The following is a 26,981-nucleotide window of genomic DNA, read 5'->3' on the forward strand; positions in this document are numbered from 1 at the left end:
TGTGGCAAAATTTTCTTTCTATAAAAAAATTTGTCAACATTTTAGTTCTATCGAAAATTTTGTCAAAATTTTATTTCTATAGATAATTTTGTGGAAATTTTATTTCATAGAAAATTTTTGCAAAATTTTATTTCTATAGAAAATTTTGCAAAATTTTATTTGCCAAAATTTCATTTCTATAGAAAATTTAGTCAAAATTTTAATCCTATAGAAAATTCAGTCAAAATTTTATTCCTATAGAAAATTTTGTCAAAATTTTATTCCTATAGAAAATTTTTTTCGAAATTTTATTTCTATAGAAATTTTTGTCAATATTTTATTCCTATAGAAAAGTTTGTTAAAATTTTATTTCTACAGAGAATTTTGTCAATATTTTGTTCCTATAGATAATTTTGTGGAAATTTTATTTCTATAGAGAATTTTGTCAATATTTTATATCTATAGAAAATTGTGTCAAAATTTTATATCTATAGAAAATTGTGTCAAAATTTTATTTTATAGAAAATTTTGGCAAAATTTTATTTTATAGAAAATTTTGGCAAAGTTTTCTTTCTATAAAAAATTTTGTCAAAATTTTAGTTCTATCGAAAATTTTGTCAAAATTTTAGTTCTATCGAAAATATTGTCAAAATTTTATTCCCATAGAAAATTTTGTCAAAATTTTATTTCTCTAGAAAATCGTTGCAAAATTTTATTTCTTTAACAATTGAAGTACCTCTTAGTTGAATCTCCTTAAATATGATGTCTTCAGCATCAATGAAAATTTAACTCCAAAAATTGAGGCAGATATATGTAGCATAAATTCTCCTAAAATGCATTTGAATATCCCTTCTATTTGCGTTTTGTGATATTATTTTAAGCAATAATAGAGAAATGAAAAAGAAAATCTATTTTTTTAGACATAATGTCGCCAAAATTGTGTCATTATGTCTAACAGCCGAATATCTAATAACATCGATTTCTTAAGTAAGTGAGAACATCCACATGTTGGCATATAAAAATCTAGGTTAATAAGAGAGACTAAGAGTCGCCAAAGAATTTGGCCAAGTTGGCTATTGAAATTTTATGACATGAAGCCAGAGTCGCTTTTTCTCTGCAGATTTTGCATAAATATTAGGGGGTACGAAAGAGTATTTGGCATGTACATGAAATATTTCTTTGCTTTTCCATTATTTCAAATACTCATACGCACTGAAGTCCACTGAATTATTTTTCAATTAATATAATTCATACGCCTACCTTGACCATTATTACAAATAATCATACGCTCCAAGTTCCCAAGTGTAATATTCATTTTGGATTGCTGAAAGGAATTAAAACATCATTGTTCATCCAAAAAGGAAATTGCGCGTTTTAGTATAAAGTGTGAAAGTGTGAATAAGGACGTTATTCACACTTTCAAGTGTAGAATTATATCAAAACAAAACCTGTTTTTATTTTGGTATGAGCTTGAATCTTTCTACTGTCATGTAGCGGCATCCATTATCACACCTTAGAAATTGTTTCCAATATTCAAACGCACTGAAGTACACTGAACTATATCTCAATTAATATAATTCATACGCCCAGTATGACCTTTTTTATTTTTCTTTTATTTTAAATAATCATACGCCCCATGATCCAAGTTGTGAAATATTCATTCCAATTACTGAAACGAGTTTAAAATTAGTTTATTGCCATTAAGCCCCGCTTTAATTGTTGCTCTAAATAAAATTGGAATTAATTTAGTATAAATTGAAATAAATTTCAATTCTTCATTTCTTACTATTGCCATATTTATATCTAGCAAACTTAATTTTGTCTTTTTCTTATTTAATTAAAATATCACTATTTTGTATACAAATAAAACGCTTGTACCTTGTTATTTATTCTATTGAAAAATTAGAAAAAAGTTGCCATCAATTTGGAAAATTATCAGAGCAGAAAAAAACACAAACTTGACAACATGACATATAGCAATGGCTTGAACTGAAGGCAGTCATTCTTTGCCAAGCAAACGAGTAAAAAAATAACAAAAATAATAATACAACTCGATAGCCTTTGGAAAAAGAAGGCTTTCCATAGACTTATTTACGCTAAAAGAACTCAGATAACATTGCATGTATTTTATTTTTAAAAGATTGATTATTTATTGTGATTATGTCTAATTAGTTTATTGACGTATGATCGATTCGCTTTGAATAGTCATTGAGTGGAGGTACACAAAAAAAAAAAAGAAAACGAAACCTGGCTATGATAAATAATTCTACAATTTAGAATTGGTTCGGAGCCCCGTGGTCTTGACGAATATTATTTATGACAAAAAACCAAAATACTCTTTAAATATGGCAGTGAGCTACAGTAATGACTATACATTCTGTAGTCCCATAATGATAAGACTGAAAATACCTACATGTTATAATGAAGTTTAACAGACATATGAATTGATTTTATTTTGGTTTGGTTTGATATCAAATGTCATAGTTTTTGATGAGTTTTTGTGGTGAAAGTTTGTCGATTTTGTGAATACAAAAGTATGGCATTTATTAATAAATAATATCGGTGTATAAGACGAACATTGGTAATTTAATAAAACTCATACGCCACAATGGGTTATTATTTAAAATAATCATACGGCATATGGTACCAAAAAGGAATTAATATTATATTCAACCTAACCCTAAAATATTAATATATAGGATACTGTGGCAGACGATTTATTGTCAGGCTCACTAAGACTATTCAGTCCATTATGATACCACATTAACTAAACGTACCTATTACATATGGGCATTTCAAGTTTTAACCAATGAACCTACTCGATTATTTTATTATTTATGATGAGATGTAGCGACGTCCAACATGTCATTGAACGCTCATTGATTTCACTGTGAAATTGATCTTCCAAAAATAAGAATGAAATCAACGACTGATTTTGTCAAAATTTTATTTCTATGGGAAATTTTGTCAAATTTTTTTTCTATGGAAAATTTTGTCAAAATTTTATTTCTTTAGAAAATTTTGTCAAAATTTTATTCCTATAGAAAATTTAGTCGAACTTTTATTCCTATAGAAAATTTAGTCAAAATTTTATTCTTATCGAAAATTTTGTCAAAATTTTATATCTATAGAAAATTTTGTCAAAATTTTATTCCTATAGAAAATTTTTTAAAAATTTTATTTCTTTAGCAAATTTTGTTAAAATTTTATTTCTATAGAGAATTTTGTCAATATTTTATTCCTATAGAAAATGATAAGAGAGAAGTTCACCACTGTGGTATCACAATGGACTGAATAGTCTAAGTGAGCCTGATGCATCGGGCTGCCACATAACCTAACCTATAGAAAATTTAGTCACAATTTTATTCCTATAGAAAATTTTGTCAAATTTTTATTCCTATGGAAAATTTTGTCAAAACTTTATTTCTATAGAAAATTTTGTCAAAATTTCATTTCTTTAGAAAATTTTGTCAAAATTTTATGTCTATAGAAAATTTTGTCAACATTTTATTTCTATAGAAAATTTTGTCAAAATTTTATTTCTATAGAAATTTTTGTCATAATTTTATTTCTATAGAAAATTTTGTCAAAATTTTATTTCTATAGAAAATTTTGTTAAAATTGTATTTCTTTAGAAAATTTTGTCAAAATTTTATTTTTATAGATAATGTTGTCAACATTTTATTTCTATAGAAAATTTTGTAAAAATTTTATTTCTATAGAAAATTTTTTCAAAATTTTATTACTATAGAATATTTTGTCATAATTTTATTTCTATAGAAAATGTCGAAATTTTATTTCTATGGGAAATTTTGTCAAAATTTTATTTACATAGAAATTTTTGTCAAAATTTTATTTTTTTAGAACATTTTGTCAACATTTTATTCGTATAGAAAATTTTGTCAAAATTTTATTTCTATAGAAAATTTTGTCAAAAAATTTATTTCTATAGAAAATTTTGTCAAAATTTTATTTCCATAGAAAAAGTTGTCAATATTTTATTTATGTTGAAAATTTTGTCATAATTTTATTTCTATAAAAAATTTTGTCAAAATTTTATTTCTATAGAAAATTTTGTAAATATTTTATTCCTATATAACATTGGGTCAAAAGTTTATTTCTATCGAAAATGTTGTTAAAATTCTATTTCTATAGAAAATTTTATCAATATTTTATTCCTATAAAACATTTTGTCGAAATTTTATTTCTATAGAAAATTTTGTCAATATTTTATTCCTATACAACATTGTGTCGAAATTTTATTTCTATAGAAAATTTAGTCAAAATTTTTTTTCTATAGAAAATTTTGTCGAAGTTTTATTCCTATCGAAAATTCTGTCAAAATTTTATTTCTATAGAAAATTTTGTCAAAATTTTGTTTCTATAGAAAATTTTGTCAAAATTTTATTTCTATAGAAAATTGTGTCAAAATTTTATTTCTATAGAAAATTTTGTTAAAATTTTAGTTCTTTAGAAAATTTTGTCAAAATTCTATTACTATAGATAAGTTGTCAACATTTTATTTCTATAGAAAATTTTGTCAAAATTTTATTACTACAGAATATTTTGTCAAAATTTTATTTTTTTTTAGAAAATTTTATCAAAATTTTATTCGTATGGAAAATTTTGTCAAAATTTTATTTCTATGGAAAATTTTGTCAAAAAATGTATTTCTATAGAAAATTTTGTCAATATTTTATTTATATAGATAATTTTGTCATAATTTTATTTCTATAGAAAATTTTGTCAAAATTTTATTTCGATAGAAAATTTTGTCAAAATTTTATTTCCATAGAGCAAATTGTCAATATTTTATTTATGTAGAAAATTTTGTCATAATTTTATTTCTATAGAAAACTTTGTTAAAATTTTAGTTCTTTAGAAAATTTTGTTAAAATTTTATTTCTATAGAAAATTTTGTCAAAATTTTATTTCGATAGAAAATTTTGTCAAAAGTTTATTTCTATAGAAAAGTGTGTTAAAATTTTATTTCTATAGAAAATTTTCTCAATATTTTATTCCTATACAGCATTTCGTCAAATTTTTATTTCTATAGAAAATTTAGTCAAAATTTTATTTCTATAGGAAACTTTGTCAAAATTTTATTTCTATCGAAAATTTTGTCAAAATTTTATTTCTATAGAAAATTGTGTCAAAATTTTATTTCTATAGAAAATTTTGTCAAAATTTTATTTCTATAGAAAATTTTGTCAAAATTTTATTTCTATAGAAAATTTTGTCAAAATTTTATTTTTATGTACCAATCTGCCAAACAGTAAAAAGTCTACCATTTTTGGTAGAATTCTACCAACTGTGAGAACTTCTCCTTTCGCAAGCTGCAAAAACAAAAATACGAGTCCGACCTTTGTGCAAGGTTGATATATTCTACATAACATTGAAATTCTGTTGTTATACTTCTGCTTTAATCGTTAAAATTAAGTATTTCTCGAAGGATGGCAATTCTCCGGGATCATTATAGCGGCTAAGTATTTTTATTACAACATCTTGTCATTCATTTCCCTACTCACCGTATGTGATATATTAATTGGGGACATTCATACGCTCCTCATGTCTCGAATTAAAAATAATCATACGCTGCCACGACTCAAAGCGAAAAAAATAGTGCTGCAATGTTCGTTCGACGTAGTTTATTGCAATTTCATAATTATAATAAGGAGCATTTTATATATCATTATAAATTAAAAATTAGACTTCAAATGTGTAGAAACAATCTCATAGGGTTAAATAAAATATAATAAAGGGGTTTCCAACAAAAGGTCTTAGTTGGAATTACCCGATATTCCGGTTGTTATCCCTTTTGATATTTTTATTTTTTTTTTAACAATTGAAGGGTAAAAACAACGACATTACTATGAATTGAATGATACACGTTCCTACAGCGCAATGAAATTTTTAAAATTCAATATCTTGGAAAATTACATCCAAAATACCAAAATCGTCTGGACGTAGGAAACCAATTTCCAAAGAAAAATTCATTAAAATTAAACCAACGTTTGTTTTCATTAACATAAGACAATGGAAATGTTCATTAATATAATTTTTTCTTATTGGAAACCCCTTTATATTTTATAAATTAAAAACAATCATTCGCACTCCTGTCCCCGAATACAAAGTACTCATACGCCACTATAGACCTTCGCTGATACGTAGCAGTTATAAATCATTTATTGTAAGATAATCTTAATTAAAAATGCATTTATTGAAGCTTATAAAATTGTAATTAAAATTTTTATCACAATATTGTCCTACATTTGATTCGAATTTTGACAAACAGGTATGGCGACATTTACACCAATAGATCTCAAAGATAGAATTAATGAGGCTCTCAAGGACATAAAATAGACACTTTGTGATTTTAATAAGCATGGTCGTGGTGGTAATTCGATAAATTTGATTTTTTTTCTTATTAAAAAAAAACCTTAATAACCAGCTTCAAATAAATTGATAACAATCATCCGCACTCTTGGCCCCGAATAAAAAATACTCATACGCCACTATAGACTTCCGCTATTTTACTAGCCGTTATATATCTTTTATTGTACTTTAATGAAAAAGATGGTACTACGATGTATCTCAATAATCAATTTATTTTTCAAATCCACAAGTTTATATTTTATAAATTAAAAATAATCATTCGCACTCCTGGCCCCAAATAAAAATTCTCATACGCCACAATGGGCATGCGGTGTTATGTAGCAGTTATATATCTTTTGTTGTACTTTACTGAAAAAGATATGGTACAATGATTTATATCAAAAATCAATTTTATTTCTTTCGTGATATATTCCCTTATAACCAGCTTCAAATCCCATAAGTTTATATTTTATAAATTAAAAACAATCATTCGCACTCCTGGCCCTAAATAAAAAAAAAATACTCATACGCCACTATAGACCTTTGCTGATACGTAGCAGTTATAAATATTTTATTGTAAGGTAATCTTAATGTATATAGTTTGAAGATCTTAAAAGTGTAATTAAAATTTTTATCACAATATTACCTTACATTTAAATTCAAATTTTGTTACAACCTTATTGTAAACTGGTATGGCGACATTTACCTATACCAATAATATCTTATGGGGGTAATAAGAGTATTTTGCAATTATAGGCATACAATAGATGAACAGATCAGCCTCATCAGTTTCATTTGATCTGCTGACCACAACTAATAGAACTTTTAAATACAAAACAAACAAAAAACTTTTTTTCTCTCTTAAATTGTTAAGATATAGAGACGTCAGTAATAAAATGTGAAATTTATTAATACATCTAGGTGAGGAAAAAAATAGTTTTATATTTTTATATTTATTTTTTTTTCTTTACAATTTTTTTTTTATTTTTGTAACAGTCGTTGTCTTCTAACCGCATGTAATAGAATTTCTAACTAGAAAACCACAATTTCTCCCTTAAGTGGATAAGATATAGAGAAGTGGCTAATAATGTATGAAATTTATTACCGCATCTAGGGGAGAAACACTATAATTTTATATTTTTATAATTATTTTTTGCTTTACCGTTTTTTTATTTTTTATTTTTGCAATAGTCGAGGGTTTCAATGACCTGTAGTGGGTAAAGTTCTCGAATTTCAATGGAAAATTTTTTCCCTTATTCTATTGCAATAATTAATTGCATAATAGCATATTGCATTTAAATAAGCGGTTGAAACTGGCGGCGGATATGGCTATCGTTCGATTGATAACTTCGTAAGTCATTGCAATAATTGCTGTTATTGAGGGGCTGGCAAGTGACGATTTAATTGAGAGTTGTTGCTAAACAAAATTGCAATGTTTAAAGACTTACAATGAAGTGTTTTTTTTGTTTTTTTTTTGTTAAAAAAATAACGATACAGTGAAGTAATTTTTATTTTTCATAATAGATGAATGTTAGAAAAAATTAGATGTTGTGGAAATTTCGTTTACTGCAAACTATATATAACGTTAAAGTGATTTAATTTTTTTTTCATAATATATGAATGTTAGAAAAAATTATATGTTGTGGAAATTTCGTTTACTGCTGCAAACATCTATTTTTATTTCTATTGGGTTTGAGATATCTCTCCGTTGTACAAAATTTAACAACTTTTTGTTATATAAATAAATACTGTTGCAATTTTTGTTAATTTTTTTCCGAATCATATTCGTTAACATTTACTCATAAATTTTTATTTTAATCCCTCAGATTATCACCTAATTTGCTTATTAGCTTTAAATTTCGTGAGAATTTAATAAAATTTTATAATCCCTATTATTTTGCAATTAGCAATAATTTCTCTTATCAAGCTTAGACAATCTAAAAGTGGACGAACGTACGGTCAAATAAAGTTGCAAATCTTAAATAACTTCTGAGTGATCAGGCATTTGTTTCATGTTCACCGTAAACACTCAACAAATAATGTGAATGAGAATTTCAATCATATTCGATTAGATGGATTAGAATTATTATTAAAACTGAGAATTTCACAACAGGTAAGAATTTATCAATTTATTGGTATAATTCCAAAGCACACTTTAAACACACACTTAAAGAAAACAATGCATAACTTTGAGAATTTACGGTATGCTTGTTCTTTTTGTCGTATAAGTTATATTATTTGCAAAGGTCACTGGGTTGTATGAGTACTATTAATTTCTGTTACTTATACTACCTCCTTAAATTGATAGTGCATTTTCCTTACTAGTTTTCTATAGAAATAATATTTTGAAAAATTTTTGTATAAAAATAAAATTACAAAAAAAAAAAAACAAATATCGAAATAAAATTTTGAGAAAATTTTCTACAGAAATAAAATTTTACAAAAGTTTTCTAAAGAAATCAATATTTTGCAAAAATTTTTTTATAAAAAAAAAATTGACAAAATTGTGTATAGAAATAATCCCCCCATGTTACGATATTCTGAATCGCAAATCATAAGAATTTAGTTTTCTCATAAAGAAAAAATTAATCTACTATCATATTTAAATTCAATTTGTATTTGAACTTCTTGTCAAAGAGAACTATGTTGCCAAAGTTCAAATTTGTCTTTTTTAGGGTTAAGAAAATAGCGCCAAACGAAAATTTTGCGATTTGCCATTCCAAATATCAGAACATACCCCAATGTTTTTATTTAATATATATACCCTTGGTGTCGTATAAGTGATATTATTTCAATAGAACCTTGGGATGTATGAGTACTATTAATTTCTATTACTTATACCACCTCCTTAATCTGATAGTAATATCCTCAACTATATTATAAATATTTATATTTTCTTGTACGTAGTTAAATATTTTATTATTATCTTTTTGTTTTTTTTTTTTTTTATTTTATTCTCTACATAAACAAACATTGTTAACATTTTCTATAAAAATAAAATGTGGCAAAAGTTCTTATATGTAAAAAATTTTTGCCAAAAGTTTCTATACAAAATACAATTAAAAAATATATATATATATATAGAAATAAAAAATATAGAAATAAAATGTGTATTTCTACAAAGGTTTCCTAAAAAAATCAAAAATTTGCAAATATTTTCAATAGAAATAACATTTTAATAAATTTTCTATAGAAATAAAATTTTGACAAAATTTTCTATAGAAATAAAATTTTGAAAAATTTTTTATAGAAAAAATTTTGACAAAATTTTCTATAGAAATAAAATTTTTGACAAAATTTTCTTAGAAATAAAATTTTGACAAAATTTTTTTTTGGAAATAAAATTTTGCAAAAATTTTCTATAGAAATATAATTTTGACAAAATTTTCCATAGAAAGAAAATTTTGAAAAAATATATAGAAATGAAATTTTTAGAAATTTTTCTACAGAAATAAAATTTTACAAAAGTTTTCTAAAAAATCAAAATTTTGCAAACATTTTCTGTAGAAATAAAATTTTTGATAAAATTTTTTATAGAAATAACATTTTGACAAAATTTTCTATAGAAATAAAATTTTCTATAGAAATATGATTTTGGCAAAATTTTCTATAGAAAGAAAATTTTGTAAAAATATATAGAAATGAAATTTTGAGAAATTTTTCTACAGAAATAAAATTTTACAAAATTTTTCTAAAGAAACCAAAATTTTGCAGACATTTTCTATGGAAATAAAATTGTGACAAAATTTTCTATAGAAATAAAACTTTGACAAAATTGTTTATAGAAATATCATTTTGACAATTTTTTCTATAAAAAAATTTGACAAAATTTTCTATAGAAATAAAATTTTGACAAAATTTTCTATCGAAATAAAAAATTTTCACAAAATTTTCTATAGAAATAAAATTTTTGACAAAATTTTCTATAGAAATAAAATTATTGACAAAATTTTCTATTGAAATAAAACTTTTAACACAATTTTCTGTAGAAATAAAGTTTTTAATAACATTTTGACAAAATTTTCTACAGAAATAAAATTTAGACAAAATTTTCTATACAAATAAAATTTTGTAACAATTTTCTATAGAAATGAAATTTTGAGAATTTTTTCTACAGAAATAAAATTTTACAAAAGTTTTCCAAATAAAATCAACATTTTGCAAACATTTTCTATGGAAATAAAATTTTGACAAAATTTTCTATAGAAATAACATTTTTGACAAAATTTTCTATAGAAATAAAACTTCGACAAAATTTTCTATAGAAAAAATTTTGACAAACTTTTCAATAGAAAAAAAAATTTGATAAAATTTTCTATAGAAATAAAATTTTTGACAACATTTTCTATAAAAATAAAATTTTTGACAACATTTTCTATAAAAATAAAATTTTTGACAAAATTTTCTATAGAAATAAAATTTTGAAAAAATTTTCTATAGAAATAAAATTTTGACAAAATTTTCTGTAGAAATAAAATGCTACAAAATTTTTCTATAGAAATATAATTTTGACAAAATTTTCTGTAGAAAGAAAATTTTGAAAAAGTATAAGAAATGAAATTTGAAGAAATTTTTCTGCAGAAATAAAAGTTTACAAAAATTTTCTAAAGACATCAAAATTTCGCAAACATTTTCTATAGAAATAAAATTTTGACAAAATTTTCTATAGAAATAAAACTTTGACAAAATTTTCTATAGAAATATCATTTTGACAAATTTTTCTATAGAAAAAATTTTGACAAAATTTTCTATAGAAGTAAAATTTTGACAAAATGTTCTATAGAAATAAAACTTTGACAACATTTTCTATAGAAATATCATTTTAACATGTTTTTCTATAGAAAAAATTTTGACAAAATCTTCTATAGAAATAGAATTTTGACAAAATTTTCTATAGAAATACAAAAATTTTGACAAAATTTTCTATAGAAAATAGAAAAACATTTGACAAAATTTTCTATAGAAAAAATTTTACAAAATTTTCTATAGAAAAAATTTTGACAAAATTTTCTATAGAAATAAAATTTTGACAAATTTTTTTTATAGAAATAAAACTTTGACAAAATTTTTTATAGAAATAAAATTTTGACAAAATTTTCTATAAAAAAATTTGACAAAATTTTTCTAAAGAAACCAAAATTTTGCAAACATTTTCTATGGAAATAAAATTGTGACAAAATTTTCTATAGAAATAAAACTTTGACAAAATTGTTTATAGAAATATCATTTTGACAATTTTTTCTATAAAAAAATTTGACAAAATTTTCTATAGAAATAAAATTTTGACAAATTTTTTTTATAGAAATAAAACTTTGACAAAATTTTTTATAGAAATAAAATTTTGACAAAATTTTCTATAGAAATAAAATTTTGAAAAAATTTTCTGTAGAAATAAAAATTTGGCAAAATTTTCTATAGAAATAAAATTTTGAAAAAATTTCTGTAGAAATAAAGTTTTGACGCAATTTTCTATATAATTAAATTGTTGACCAAATTTTCAATAGAAATAAAACATTGTAAAAATTGTCTATAGAAATAAATTTTTTTTTTTAAATATTTTATAAAAACAATTTTTGCAAAAGTTTTCTATAGAAATAAAATTTTGACAAATTTTTGTGAAAGAATATATAGAAATTAAATTTTGAAAAAATTTTTCTACAGAAATAAAATTTTACAAAAATTTACTAAAGAAATAAAATTTTGCAAACATTTTCTATAGAAATAAAATTCTGGCAAAATTTTCTATAGAAATAAAATTTTGACAAAATTTTCTATAGAAATAAAATTTTTCCTTTCTTTTTGTTTTGTTCTTTAAGCATTGTTGTTGTTTTTATTGCAGCTTAAAACCATACATTGACTAAACTACAAGTGCAGCTTAACCAACAGAGGAAAAGAACAAACATTATTTTCCTCTGTTGGTTAAGCTACACTTGTAGTTTAGTCAATGTATGGTTTTAAGCTGCAATAAAAACAACAACAAATAAAATTTTGTAAATTTTTTTTATAAAAAACAAAATTTTGTAAAAATTTTTTATAAAAACAAAATTTTTGCAAAAATTTTCTATAGCAATAAAATTTTTAAAAAATATACATATAGAAATAAAAATTTGAGATATTTTTCTACAGAAATAAAATTTCACAAAAGTTTTGTTGAGAAATCAAAATTTTGCAAACATTTTCTATAGAAATAAAATTCTGGCAACATTTTCTATAGATATAAAATTTTGACCAATTTGTGTATAGAAATAATTATAGAAAATGTTTTTACATAACATAAATATCCTTGGTTGCGTATAAGTGATGTTATTCCAATAGAACATTGGGTTGAATGAGTACTATTAATTTGTGTTACTTATACCACCTCCTTAATTTGGTAGTAAATTTCTTTAACTAAATTATAAATATCTAAATTTTCTTGTATTTTGTTACATATTTTAATTTTAATATATTTTTGTTTTTAATTTCATTGCCATATGATAAACAAGAGAATTTTTCTTTGGCTGTAGCCGGCAAATGCAATCATATTTATAGATTATCTTTGGCAAACGATTACAGAATTTTTGTACGTAAACATTTAATCTTAACAGCTGTTAGACACGAAACAAAACAAATAATATCAACCTACAAACATACACACACAAACACCTACACAGAAATTGCTTGAAATCGACGGCATACTCTAATCTCGAAAAATCACAACAATTGTACAGAAACACAAAAAAAATGAAAACAGATACTGGAGAAGGGAAATATTTAATGTAGAACACTAAAATTAATTATAACCTCTATGAAAACGAGAGAGATAAGAAAATCACTTCAATGGACATTGCTAGACAAACAATCTAAGAGCAATGATTAGGTTGGATGGGAGAAGGCCAGTGGTAGGGGGTTTGGGAAAGAATGTGGAAGTGCACGTTTGCAGCACTGAACAAAAAATATATAGTTTAGGAAGTCAATGCAACCCATCATTTTTTATATATTGTTTGCAAAAAAAATTTATAGAATTTTGGAAATTAAAGAAAAAGAAATAAAAAATGCTCCTTTAAAGAAATAAACAAAATATTTAATATTTTTATGCTCATTTTTTTCAGAACATAGGCAAACCTATATCGTAGTTGTCCACAGAAAAATAGATCACCAAAATTTTTCCAATGAAGTTTTAAATGAATTTGAAATATTCATGATTAAGATTATTTTTCAATAAAAGATATATAAACAATACGATAGTGCCAGTAGAGCGAATGTTTGTTTTTATTTTATAAACTATAAACTTGTGGTATTTGAAGTTAGTTATAATGGCTTTTTAAAATAAGAGGTGTTATTTTCCAGTTTAAAGAAATTTTGTAATTTTTGTTAAATAAAAGATTTATTTCATAATAAAGAGGAAATTATGCCGTTTATAACGAAAACAATTTTATTGAAATTTATATTTTACAATGCTACGACAGCACAGGACAATGGTGGCGTATGAGTATTTTAAAATCAGGGTAATGAGTGCGAATGACTGATTTCAATTTACAAAATATAAATAGGATGATCTTCCCATAATAAAAATTTGCACAAAAATTTCTATGGAAATAAAATTTTGCAAAAAATTTCTGTAGAAAACAATTTTCAAACATTTTCTATAGAAAACATTTTCAAAAAATTTTCTATAGAAATGAAATTTAGATAAAATTTCCTATAGAAAAGAAATTTTGACAAAATTTCCTATACAAATGAAATTTTGACAAAATATCCTATAGAAATGAAATTTTGACAAAATATCCTATAGAAATAAAATTTTGGCAAAATTTTCTAGAGAAATAAAATTTTGACAAAATTTTTTATAGAAGTGAAATTTAGACAAAAAAATTTTATAGAAATAAATTTTGACAAAATTTTTTATAGAAATAAAAATTTGACAAAATATCTTATATAAATGAAATTTTGACAAAGTTTCCTATATAAATTAAATTTAGACAAAGTTTCCTGTAGAAATAAAAGGTTGACAAAATTTTCTAGAGAAATTAAATTTTGACAAAATTTCTTATAGCAATTAAATTTTGACAAAATTTCTTATAGAAATGAAGTTTTGACAAAATTTCCTATAGAAATAAAATTTTGGCAAAATTTTCTAGAGAAATAAAATTTTGACAAAATTTTTTATAGAAGTGAAATTTAGACAAAAAAATTTTATAGAAATAAATTTTGACACAATTTTTTATAGAAATAAAAATTTGACAAAATATCTTATATAAATGAAATTTTGACAAAGTTTCCTATATAAATGCCATTTTGGCAAAATTTCCTATAAAAATGAAATTTTGACAAAATTTTCTATAGAAATTAAATTTAGACAAAATTTTCTATAGAAATTAAATTTTGATTAAATTTTCTATAGAAATAAAATTTTGATAAAATTTTCTAAAGAAATGAAATTTAGACAAAATTTTTTATAGAAGTGAAATTTAGACAAAATTTTTTATAGAAATAAATTTTGACAAAATTTTTTATAGAAATAAAATTTTGACAAAATTTTTTATAGAAACAAAATTTTGACAAATTTTCTTATAAAAATTAAATTTTGACAAAATTTCCTTTATAAATTAAATTTTGGCAAAATTTCTTATAGAATTAAATTTTTGAGAAAATTTCTTATAGAAATATAATTTGAAAAATTTCCTATGGAAATGAAATTTTGACAAAATTTCCTATAGAAGTAAATTTTTGAGAAAATTTCGTATAGAAATAAAATTTTGAGAAAATTTCTTATAGAAATAAAATTTTGAGAAAATTTCCTATAGAAATGAAATTTTGACAAAATTTTCTATAGAAATGAAATTTTGACAACATTTTTCATAGAAATAAAATTTTTGACAAAATTTCCTATAGAAATTAAATTTTGACAAAATTTCCTATAGAAATGAAATTTTGACAAAATTTTCTATAGAAATGAAATTTTGACAACATTTTTTATAGAAATAAAATTTTAACAAAATTTTGTACAGAAAATAAATTTTCTATAGAAATTAAATTTTGACAAACGAAATTTTGACAAAACTTCTTATAAAAATGAAGTTTTGACAAAATTTCATATAAAAATGAAATTTTGACAGAATTTTGACAAAATTTCCTATAGAAATGAAATTTGGACAAAATTTCCTATCGAAATGAAATTTTTACAAAATTTCCTATAGAAATGAAATTTTGACAAAATTTCCTATATTAATGAAATTTTGACAACATTTCCTATATAAATGCAATTTTGACAACATTTCCTATATAAATTAAATTTTGACAGAATTTCCTACAGAAATGAATATTTGACAAAATTTCGTATAGAAATACACTGACAAAATTTCCTCTAAAAATAAATTTCTGATAAAATTTCTTATAGAAATAAAATTTTGACAAAATTTCCTATAGAAATGAAATTTTGACAAAATTTCCTATAGAAAAAAATTGACAAAATTTCCTATACAATTGAAATTTTGACAAAATTTCCTATAGAAGTAAATTTTTGAGAAAATTTCTTATAGAAATAAAATGTTGAGAAAATTTCCTATAGAAATTAAATTTTGACAAAATTTCCTATAGAAAAAAAAAATTGACAAGATTTCCTATACAAATGAAATTTTGAGAAAATTTCCTATAGAAATGAAATTTTGACAAAATTTCCTATAGAAATGAAATTTTGACAAAATTTCCTATAGAGGTAAATTTTTGAGAAAATTTCTTATAGAAATAAAATGTTGAGAAAATTTCCTATAGAAATTAAATTTTGACAAAATTTTCTATAGAAATTAAATTTTGACAAAATTTCCTATAGAAAAGAAAGTTTGACAAAATTTCCTTTAGAAATGAAATTTTGACACAATTTCCTATAAGAATGATATTTTGAAATTTCTTATATAAATGAAATTTTGACAAAATTTCCTACATAAATGAAATTTTGACAAAATTTCCAATTGTGCCAAAAATTTTTATAAAAATAAATTTTTATAAAAATTTCCCTTAAAAATAAAACTGTGCAAAAATGTTCTATAGAAGTAAGAGTTTGTCTCTGTGTATATATGACACAGAAAATAATCACGTACACTCAAAGTCAAAACCAAAAACAATATAAGAAGACTGGCTAGAAAATTCAATTAATAAAATGATTTCGTGTATAAATAACAACAAATACGTAGATTGAATAACATATGATTGTTTTCAAGTGGTCATTGAAAATTTCATATTTTCTATATCACATTCACATAACATTTATAATAAGATTTCAATGGTCTCTTTAGATAATACTCTATTTAGATGTGGACAGAACTGACCTTAGTATATTGGTTTTCATATTAATTAATATTTATTTTGTTTTGTTTTTTTGTATTTTTCTTCTCTTCTAGGCAAAGAACCAGCTTTGCGTTCTTATACCGAAATAAAACAGCTCTTGGATCAGGGCAAAAAACGTGATGTTAAAAGTATTCTTAGAGAAAATTCATGGCCTATAAATTCTCCCATAAGATCACAATTATGGCCAACATTATGCGCCCAGCACAATCGAAAACCCCAAATGGTTGAGGGTTTCTATTGGGAAATGGTTCATCAGGTATATTATGATACGTCAGTTTTTTTTCTATCGAATTTTCTAAATCTTGATGTGTTTTTTTGTGTTTTGTTTTAGGTTTTCGGTACAACGGAACTTTCTGAGAAACCCATTATGTTACCTTCATTTGTTGATGCAACTCATTGTCTGCCCTATCATCTGACACGTACTGGTCGAGCGGTAGCCGATCGTATTGTCAATGTTTTGGGTTATGATTGTCCCGAAATTACTTACAGTCCAGTATTGTATCCCGTTGTAGCGATCTTATTGCATTTTATGTCTGGTGAGTATACATTTTTTTTGCTGTTTTCAATTATGTGAGGATCTCAAATTGATCTTGAAACGGGGACAGTAATATATACAATAAGCAGCAAATAGAACTACAAACTTTACCCCAGTTTTCATGAAGACGACTCAATTGAAAAAAAAACGGCTTGAATAACAAGAACCTTATACCGATATAGATAATTTGCTACGTTAATATTCCTTCATGGGTTCAACTTCAATTTGTCTATAGCTATATTGTTAATTCCATTTTCCTAATATCAGACCTGGTGTTGTATGATTAATTTTAATATCATGGTTCACGGGTCGTATACGTAATATTTTTAATTCCATAACGTATACAACGAAACTAATTTAATTGCACTGTATAAAACTTTATTTTTGAAAATTCGAGAAATGAAATTTATAGCCATATCGTAGATATATACGACAAAATTGCATTTTAACAAATATCTTTAAAAATAAAGTTGTGAGAAAAATTTCTATATAAATACATATTTGAACAAATTTTCTATATAAATAAAATTTTGCTACAAAATACAAGTTTTAAATATAGAAATTATTTTTTTTACCAAATTTTCTATTGCAATAAAATTTTTCTAGAGCAATAACATTTTGACTAAATTTTCTACAGAAATAAGGTTTTGACAAAATTTTCAATAGAAATAAAATTTTCACAATTTTGACAAAATTTTCTATAGAGATAAAATTTTGACAAAATTTTCTATAGAAATAAAATTTTGACAAAATGTTCTATAGAAATAAAATTTTGACAAAATTTTCTATAGAAATACAATTTTGATAAAATGTTCTATAGAAATAAAATTTTCTAACGAAATAAAAAATTTTGACAAAATTTTCTATAGAACTAAAATTTTGACAAAAATTTCTGTAGAAATAAAATTGTGACAAAATTTTCTATAGAAATAAAATTTTGACAAAATTTTCTATAGAAATAAAATGTTGACAAAATTTTCTATAGAAATAAAATTTTGACAAAATTTTCTATAGAAATAAAATTTTGACAAAATGTTCTATAGAAATAAAATTTTGACAAAATGTTCTATAGAAATAAAATTTTGACAAAATTTTCTATAGAAATAAAATTTTGACAAAATATTCTATAGAAATAAAATTTTAACAAAATTTTCTATAGAAATAAAATTTTGACAACATTTTTTGTAGAAATAATTTTTTTAATAAAAGTTTTTAAAGATATAATTTTTTTTTTCAAATATTTTCTATAGAAATAAAAATTTTCAAATATTTTCTATAGAAATACGAATTTTCAAAAATTTCTATAGAAATGAAATTCAAATATATTCTATAGAAAAAAATGTTTTCAAATATGTTCTATAGAAAATAAAATTTTTAAAAATTTTCTATATAAATACAATTTTTCATACATTTTCTATAGCAATAAAATTTTGAATGAAAAAATCTATAAAAGTAAAATTTTTAAAAATGTTTCTATAGAAACAAAATAAGGTTTTCACAATTTTCACAAAATTTTCTACAGCAATAAATTGTTGGCAAAATTTTTTTAGAGAACTAAAATTTTGCATCAATTTTCTATAGAAATAATAGTTGCAAGGATTTCCAATTAAAATTAAATTTTGACAAATGTAGACATAAAATTTTGAGAAAATTTTCTATATAAGAAAAATTATAAAATCTGCAACAATAAAATTTTTCAAAAATTTTCTATAGAAATAAAATTTTTCAAAAAATTTCTATAGACATTTTTTTATTACGTTTTTTAAAAATTTTCTATAGAAATAAAAATTTTAAAAAATTTTCTATCGAAATAACATTTTTAAAGATTTTTCAAAAATTTTCTATAGAAATAAATTTTTGAAAGAAAAATCTATAGAAATGAAATTTTTCAAAAAATTTTCGATAGAAATAAAATTTTTCAAAAATGTTCAAAAATTTTCTATAGAAATAATATTGTGACAAAATTTTCTATATAAGAAAATTTAAAAACTTATAAAATCTATAGCAATGAAATTTTTTATAGAAATAAACTTTTTCAAAAACTTTCTATAGAAATAATTTTTTAAAAATTTTCTATATAAGAAAAACAAGTAAGGAAAGTCTAAAGTCGGGCGGGGCCGACTATATTATACCCTGCACCACTTAGTAGATCTAAATTTTCGATACCATATCACATCTGTCAAATGTGTTGGGGGCTATATATAAAGGTTTGTCCCAAATACATACATTTAAATATCACTCGATCTGGACAGAATTTGATAGACTTCTACAAAATCTACAGACTTAAAATTTAAGTCGGCTAATGCACTAGGGTGGAACACAATGTTAGTAAAAAAATATGGGAAACATATAAATCTGAAGCAATTTTAAGGAAATTTCGCAAAAGTTTATTTATGATTTATCGCTTGATATATATGTATTAGAATTTTAAGAAAATTAGGGTCATTTTTTCAACTATTCGACTAAGCAGTGGCGATTTTACAAGGAAAATGTTGGTATTTTGACCATTTTTGTCGAAATCAGAAAAACATATATATGGGAGCTATATCTAAATCTGAACCGATTTCAACCAAATTTGGCACGCATAGCAACAATGCTAATTCTACTCCCTTGTGCAAATTTTCAACTAAATCGGAGCAAAAAATTAGCTTCTGTGGTCATATGAGTGTAAATCGGGCGAAAGCTATATATGGGAGCTATATCTAAATCTGAACCGATTTCAACCAAATTTGGCACGCTTAGCTACAATGCTCATTCTACTCCCTGTGCAAAATTTCAATTAAATCGGAGTAAAAGATTGGCCTCTGTGGTCATATGAGTGTAAATCGGGCGAAAGCTATATATGGGAGCTATATCTAAATCTGAACCGATTTCAACCAAATTTGACACGCATAGCTATAATGCTAATTCTACTCCCTGTGCAAAATTTCAACTAAATCGGAGAAAAAAATTGGCCTCTGTGGACAAAGGAGTGTAAATCGGGCGAAAGCTATATATGGGAGCTATATCTAAATCTGAACCGATTTGGATGATATTTTGCAAGTTTTTCGAGACTCATAAAATATTGGGATGTACGGAATTTGAGGAAGATCGGTTGATATACACGCCAATTATGACCAGATCGGTGAAAAATATATATGGCAGCTATATCTAAATCCGAACCGATTTTTTCCAAAATCAATAGGAATCGTCTTTGAGCCGAAACAGGACCCCATACCAAATTTTAGGACAATCGGACTAAAACTGCGAGCTGTACTGTGCACACAAAAATACATCAACATACAGACAGACAGACGGACATCGCTAAATCGACTCAGAATTTAATTCTAAGGCGATCGGTATACTAAACGATTGGTCTCAGACTTTTCCTTCTTGGCGTTACATACAAATGCACAAACTTATTATACCCTGTACCACAGTAGTGGTGAAGGGTATAATTAAAAACTTATAAAATCTATAGCAATGACATTTTTTTTAGAAATAAAATTTTTCAAAAACTTTCTATAGAAATATTTTTTTTTTTTTAATTTTCTATAGAAGTAAAATTTTTGGAAAAATTTTTACAGAAATGCAATTTTTCAAAAATTTTCTATTGAAATAAAATTTTTGGAAAAATTTTTACAGAAATACAATTTTTCAAAAATGTTCTATTGAAATAAAATTTTGACATTTTTTATAAATTTTTTTTCAAACATTTTCTATAGAAATAAAATTTTTCATAAATTTTCGATAGAAATAAACTTTTAAAACAAATTTCTATAGAAATAAAATGTTGAGAGAAGATGTATAGAAATACAATTTTCATAAATGTTTCTATAGAAACCAAATGTTGAGAAAATTTTTTATAGAAATAAAATTTTTACAACAATATAGAAATAAGATTTTGAGAAATTGTTCTAAAGAAATATAATTTTACAATAATTTTCAATAGAAATATTTTTTTTTCAAAATTGTAGAAATAAAATTTTTATTTTCTATAGAAATAAAAAAATTAAAACATCGATTATATTTTCTGAAAAATATGATTTCGTCAGTGAATAATTTAAAAGATCTCTTGCCTTATTATTCTTGTGTTTTTTTTATGATTTATTCCAATCCATTTTGATTATGATATGGATTCTAGGTTTTGTAGACTTTGTTTCGTTAATCATTTTTAAAATTTGTTTCGATTTATACATTCAGGTCCTTACCCTTTATATATCCATCTCTACTCACATTCTACAGCTGCTCTGTGATATAAGATCAAATGATCATCTGATCAATATTTTCTCTATAAATGTTTGAGCTTTTAATTCACTGGATGATCTACGTCAATCATCATTGTATCTTTTGCATTTACAATGCGGATGTTTATCTTATAATTTTACTTGTTTTGCAATAAAAAAAATTACTTACCCCTAGACATTTAGACATGATCTTATTATTTGTTATCTTTAGATTAAACCTGAAGCTTATAAAGGTGACATATATGAAAAACGTGCTAAATAAATCTGTCCTACTCTTAGGTTTATTTTGTTTGCCCAAACGATACAAGTTGAATGTGACAAAATGTGGCAAAAGGTGTTATTTGAAAGTTCGCGTAATTTAAAAATAGAAAGAATTTGTTTACTTTTTTTGACTAATTTAATCTTTACCATATATTATGAGTTTATTATGTTAAACATTATATACAAAATTTATGAGATATTTTTTTTTTCACAATTTTTATTTCTAATAAATTTCTTTGTGGGAATTTTATTTCTCTCAATATTTGCTCTAATGAATCCTACCTCCTTACTACTATCAAGGCAATGGTCACATGTGTTGGCTCATTAATAATTTACATACTAAATTGTATTTGCAGATCCCATCAGTTTGTTTATAAATAAGATAAATACCATGTAATTAATGCAAACAATGAGAGAAATTAGTATTCTAGTCTTAATGACGTACCTCTGTTTTATTCTCTATCATCAATGCATGATTTGTATAGTGATTGCTTAATTAACATTTCTAAAAAGGAATGATTTATAATTTTGTATTTATTGTTTGGTGGCTAAAATAATGTTTTGTCACTTGTAGTTAACACATTCGGCGGTGTGATTTTAATTGGCTCGTATGACGTAGGTGTGTCCCCCATTGGGGGTATGTCACTTAGATTTGCTTACTTTTAACAAATTGTGAAATAAAAACAATATGGATCACAAGGCAATTATATTTAAGTTAAATATTAACAAATTGATTTTTTATATAGAAAAAAAAAAGAAAAAACATTGTTTTAGTACTTTGAATTCCCAATGAATATGATTGATTTTTGTTTTCGCCGAAAATATATTATAAAATGTTGGGAAATTTTGCAAAAATTCCACCAAATTTATTGTGACATAAAATTGTTGGCCCCCATATTATATTTTCGTATTTATGTTTGCAAATTTGTGAAAATTAAATCATGTGACTTTATTTTTCTCAAAAGAAATGCTAAATCTGGCGACATTTTGTATCGTGTTTTTAAACATGTGTACATATATATGTTTGAAATCTGGGAACCTGTAGCATGTGCTGATAATTAATACCAACGATTTTAATTTAAAGTATATTTATAATGTATATTTTTTCGTTATAAAAATCTCAAATTTGTTATTATATGAATGAGCTAATAATTCTTATGATCTGTACTAAAATTTTCCAGGGGATCGTATAAGTATTTTTAATCGAGTACAATGGGTTATATGAGTAATTATAATTATATATGGTAATGTGGAGCGTATGAACAATTTTCTTATGAAATTATGATTTTTTTTAGACAAATATCAGGTTTTGCATTTGAAAACCATTATTTTCTATGAATTTGAACTCTTTTAATTACCATAGTTAGAATGATAGGATTTAATAAAAATATGTTCCTTAAGTACATTACGCCTTTACCATAAAAAACCCAGGCAAAAAGCGTATTTTTCACCAGCAGAATTATTAGCCATAGTATGCAAGGCGGCCAATCATAAAACTATCAGAAAAAGACTTTTAGTACTTTCTAACGCCATCTAGCGAATCCAAATTGAACTTATACAAAGCGAGAAGCAAGTAAACGCGCCATCTATTTAATTTTTCCTAAATTTTCTATGGAAATTTTATATATACAAATGTTGACTAATTATACATAAAAATTTGGTTTGGGCAGAATTATTCCTATTTTGCCGAACATATTCTTCGACTCCGGCTTTAGTCAAAAATATTCCTTTCGGTCGAACTTGAATACCAAAATCTATATTCTATATAATCTATATACCAAATTGCTAATTGATTTAAGATAGTTTTCTTAAAAGCAGGCCGGGTGTTGTATGATTAATTTTAATATAATGGCCCACGGGTCGTATAAGTTATATTATTAACTCCATTACGTATACAACCAAACTAATATGTCCCCACTAGAAATGAAATCGGATTTTTAAACATTAAACAATTTCTTTATGAAGAGTCGTTCTTTTAGAAAAAGGGACATTACAGCCATAGCATAAACGACGAAATTGTGTAGAGAAATAAAATTTCGACGAATTTTTTTTCTATAGAAACTAAATTTTAATTAAATTTTCAATAGAAACATTATTTTGACTAAATTTTCTATAGAAATAAAATGTTTGAAGAAATTTTCTATAGAAATAAAATTTCGACAATATTTTCTATACACAAAACAAAAAAAAATCGACGATATTTAGAAGAAATTTTCTTTAGAACTACATGTTAGAAAAAAAATTCTATAGAAATAAAATTCCAACGAAATTTTCTATAGAAATAAAATTGCGACGAAATTGTGTATAGAAATAAACTTTCGACGATTTTTTTCTATAGAAATTAAATTTTGATTAAATTTTCTATAGAAATAAAATTTTGACGAAATTTTCTATAGAAGTAAAATTTTCGAAGAAATTTTCTATAGAAATTAAATTTCGACGAAATTTTCTATAGAAGTAAAATTTCGAAGAAATTTTCAATAGAAATAAAATTTCGACGACATTTTCTATAGAAATAAAATTCAGAAGACATTTTCTTAGATATAAAATATTGATGAAATCTTCTATAGAAATACATTTTCGACAAATTTTTTATAGAAATAAAATTTCGACAAAATTTTCTATAGAAATAAAATTTTGACAAAATTTTCTATAGAAATAAAATTTTGACAAAATTTTCTATAGAAATAAAATTTTACAAAATTTTCTATAGAAATAAAATTTCGACAATATTTTCTATACATAAAAAAATCCACGAAATTTAGAAGAAATTTTCTATAGAACTACATGTTTAGAAAATGGGATATTACAGCCATAGCATAAACGTACGCGGTAAAATAAAAATTTTACAAAATTTCTATAGATATCAAATTTTGACAAGATTTTCTATAAAAATAAAATTCCGACGAAATTTTCTATAGAAATAAAATTTTAACCCAATTTTCTATAAAAACAAAATTGCACCGAAATTGTGTATAGAAATAAAATTTCAACGATTTTTTTCTACGGATATTAAATTTTGACGAGATTTTCTAAAGAAATAAAATTTTCGAAGAAATTTTCTATAGAAATAAAATTTTCTATAGAAATACAATTTCGGCAAAATGAAATTTCGACGAAATTTTCTATAGAAGTAAAATTTCGACGAAATTTTCTATAGAAGTAAAATTTCGATGAAATTTTCGATAGAAATAAAATTTCGACGACATTTTCTATAGAAATAAAATTCAGAAGACATTTTCTTAGATATAAAATATTGATGAAATCTTCTATAGAAATAAATTTTCGACAAAATTTTCTATAGAAATACAATTTCGACAAAATTTTCTATAGAAATAAAATTTTGACAAAATTTTCTATAGAAATAAAATTTCGACAAAATTTTCTAAAGAAATAAAATTTCGACGAATTTTTCTATAGAAATAAAATTTTCTATACAAATAAAATTTCGACGAAATTTCCTATAGAAATTAAATTTCGACAAAATTTTCTATAGAAATAAAATTTTGACAAAATTTTCTAAAATTTCTAAATTTTTCTATAGAAATGAAATTTTTGCAAAATTTTCTATAAATATAAAATTTCGACGAAATTTTCGATAGAAATAAAATTTCGACGGAATTTCCGATAGAAATAAAATTTCGACGAAATTTTCTATAGAAATAAAATTTTGACAAAATTTATAAAATTTCTAAATTTTTCTATAGAAATAAAATTTTTGCAAAATTTTCTATAAATATAAAATTTCGACGAAATTTTCTATAGAAATAAAATTTTTGCAAAATTTTCTATAAATATAAAATTTCGACGAAATTTTCTATAGAAATAAAATATCGACGAAATTTTCTATAAAAAATAAAATTTCGACGAAATTTTCTATAGAAATAAAATTTTGTAAAGAGTTAAAATTTTGATAAAATTTTGATAAAATTTTCCATAGAAATACAATTTCAACGAAATTTTCTATAAATATAAAATTTCGACCAAATTTTCTATAAATATAAAATTTCGACGAAATTTTCTATAGAAATAAAATTTCAACAAAATTTTCTATAAAAAAATAAAATTTCGAAAAAATTTCTATAGAAATGAAATTTTCTATAGAAATAAAATTTTGACAAAATTTTCTATAGAAATTAAATTTCGACGAAATTTTCTATAGAAATAAAATTTTTCCATTTGTTTTGTTTTGTTATTGTTGGTTTTGTTCCTTAAGCTTTGTTGTCGTTTCTTATTGCAGCTTAAAACCATACATTGACTAAGCTACAAGTGTAGCTTAACCAACAGAGGAAAAGAATGTTTGTCAAATTTATTTGGGCAAAGCCCTATAGACTGCAAGATGGTTGGATGGACGCACGTTTCGGAATTACCACATTCCTCATCAGCATCCTCTACTTGCAGCAAAACTATCAACCAATTATCAGAATAAATTCAGGCAGTTTATTAAACCCAACAAAAACCACACTTGAACCCTCCGAAAAAAGGTTTTACATTGATAGCCGGCTTATGCCGAAATAAATTCGAAACAAACATGTCTCTTTTCGTATAAAATTTTGATGAAATTTTCCATAGAAATACAATTTCAACGAAATTTTCTATCAACATAAAATTTCGACGAAATTTTCTATAAATATAAAATTTCGACGAAATTTTCTATAGAAATAAAATTTCAACTAAATTTTCTATAAAAAATAAAATTTTAACGAAATTTTCTATAAAAAATAAAATTTCGACGAAATTTTCTATGGAAATAAAATTTTTATAAAATTTTCTATAAATATAAAATTCCGACGAAATTTTCTACTTCGCTTGTAGTTTTGTTAACATGAAGTTTCAATATTGGTGCCGTAGAGTTCATTGTCTTAAAAAAATTTCATTCAAATCCCATATCTTTCCCCAAAGAAAAATTTTGTATTTTAACACGTGATCACTGTTGTTGAATTATTGATTTGTTTTTCAAATATTTTTTGTTTTGCGAAATTTCTAATTATTTTTCATTATTTATATGTATAGAAGAAGAAATTAAATCAAATTTATATATATTTTGTTTTTCATTTCTTTATATACTTTTTTCTTTTATTTTTTTTTAATAAAATGTATTTGCCTATACGTTATCATTGTCAGCATATAAAGCAGTCATAATGTTGTTGAGATTGAGCAATATTCTCATATATATATATATATATATATTTGTTAATTTCTCGAACACCATCTACAAATGAGATGATGAAAAGAACGAAAAAAAAAACACAGCAACATAAAATAATGATAGAATACCT

At 23.3% G+C, this 26,981-nt stretch overlaps 1 protein-coding gene across 7 annotated transcripts in view; it reads left to right on the forward strand.

The window, feature by feature from the left end:
- The window catches only part of sky (GTPase-activating protein skywalker), a 227,131-nt gene that overhangs the window by 163,206 nt on the left and 36,944 nt on the right, over positions 1-26,981 (forward strand). For all 7 annotated transcript variants that reach the window (XM_075297197.1, XM_075297193.1, XM_075297196.1 and 4 more), the window contains 2 exons: positions 16,734-16,936; positions 17,012-17,216. In XM_075297197.1, coding sequence (XP_075153312.1) covers positions 16,734-16,936; positions 17,012-17,216 — 408 coding nt within the window. The remainder of the gene's footprint in view (positions 1-16,733; positions 16,937-17,011; positions 17,217-26,981) is intronic.

Source organism: Haematobia irritans, chromosome 2 (assembly GCF_050003625.1).
Source record: "Haematobia irritans isolate KBUSLIRL chromosome 2, ASM5000362v1, whole genome shotgun sequence".
Classification (NCBI taxonomy): Eukaryota; Metazoa; Arthropoda; class Insecta; order Diptera; family Muscidae; genus Haematobia; species Haematobia irritans.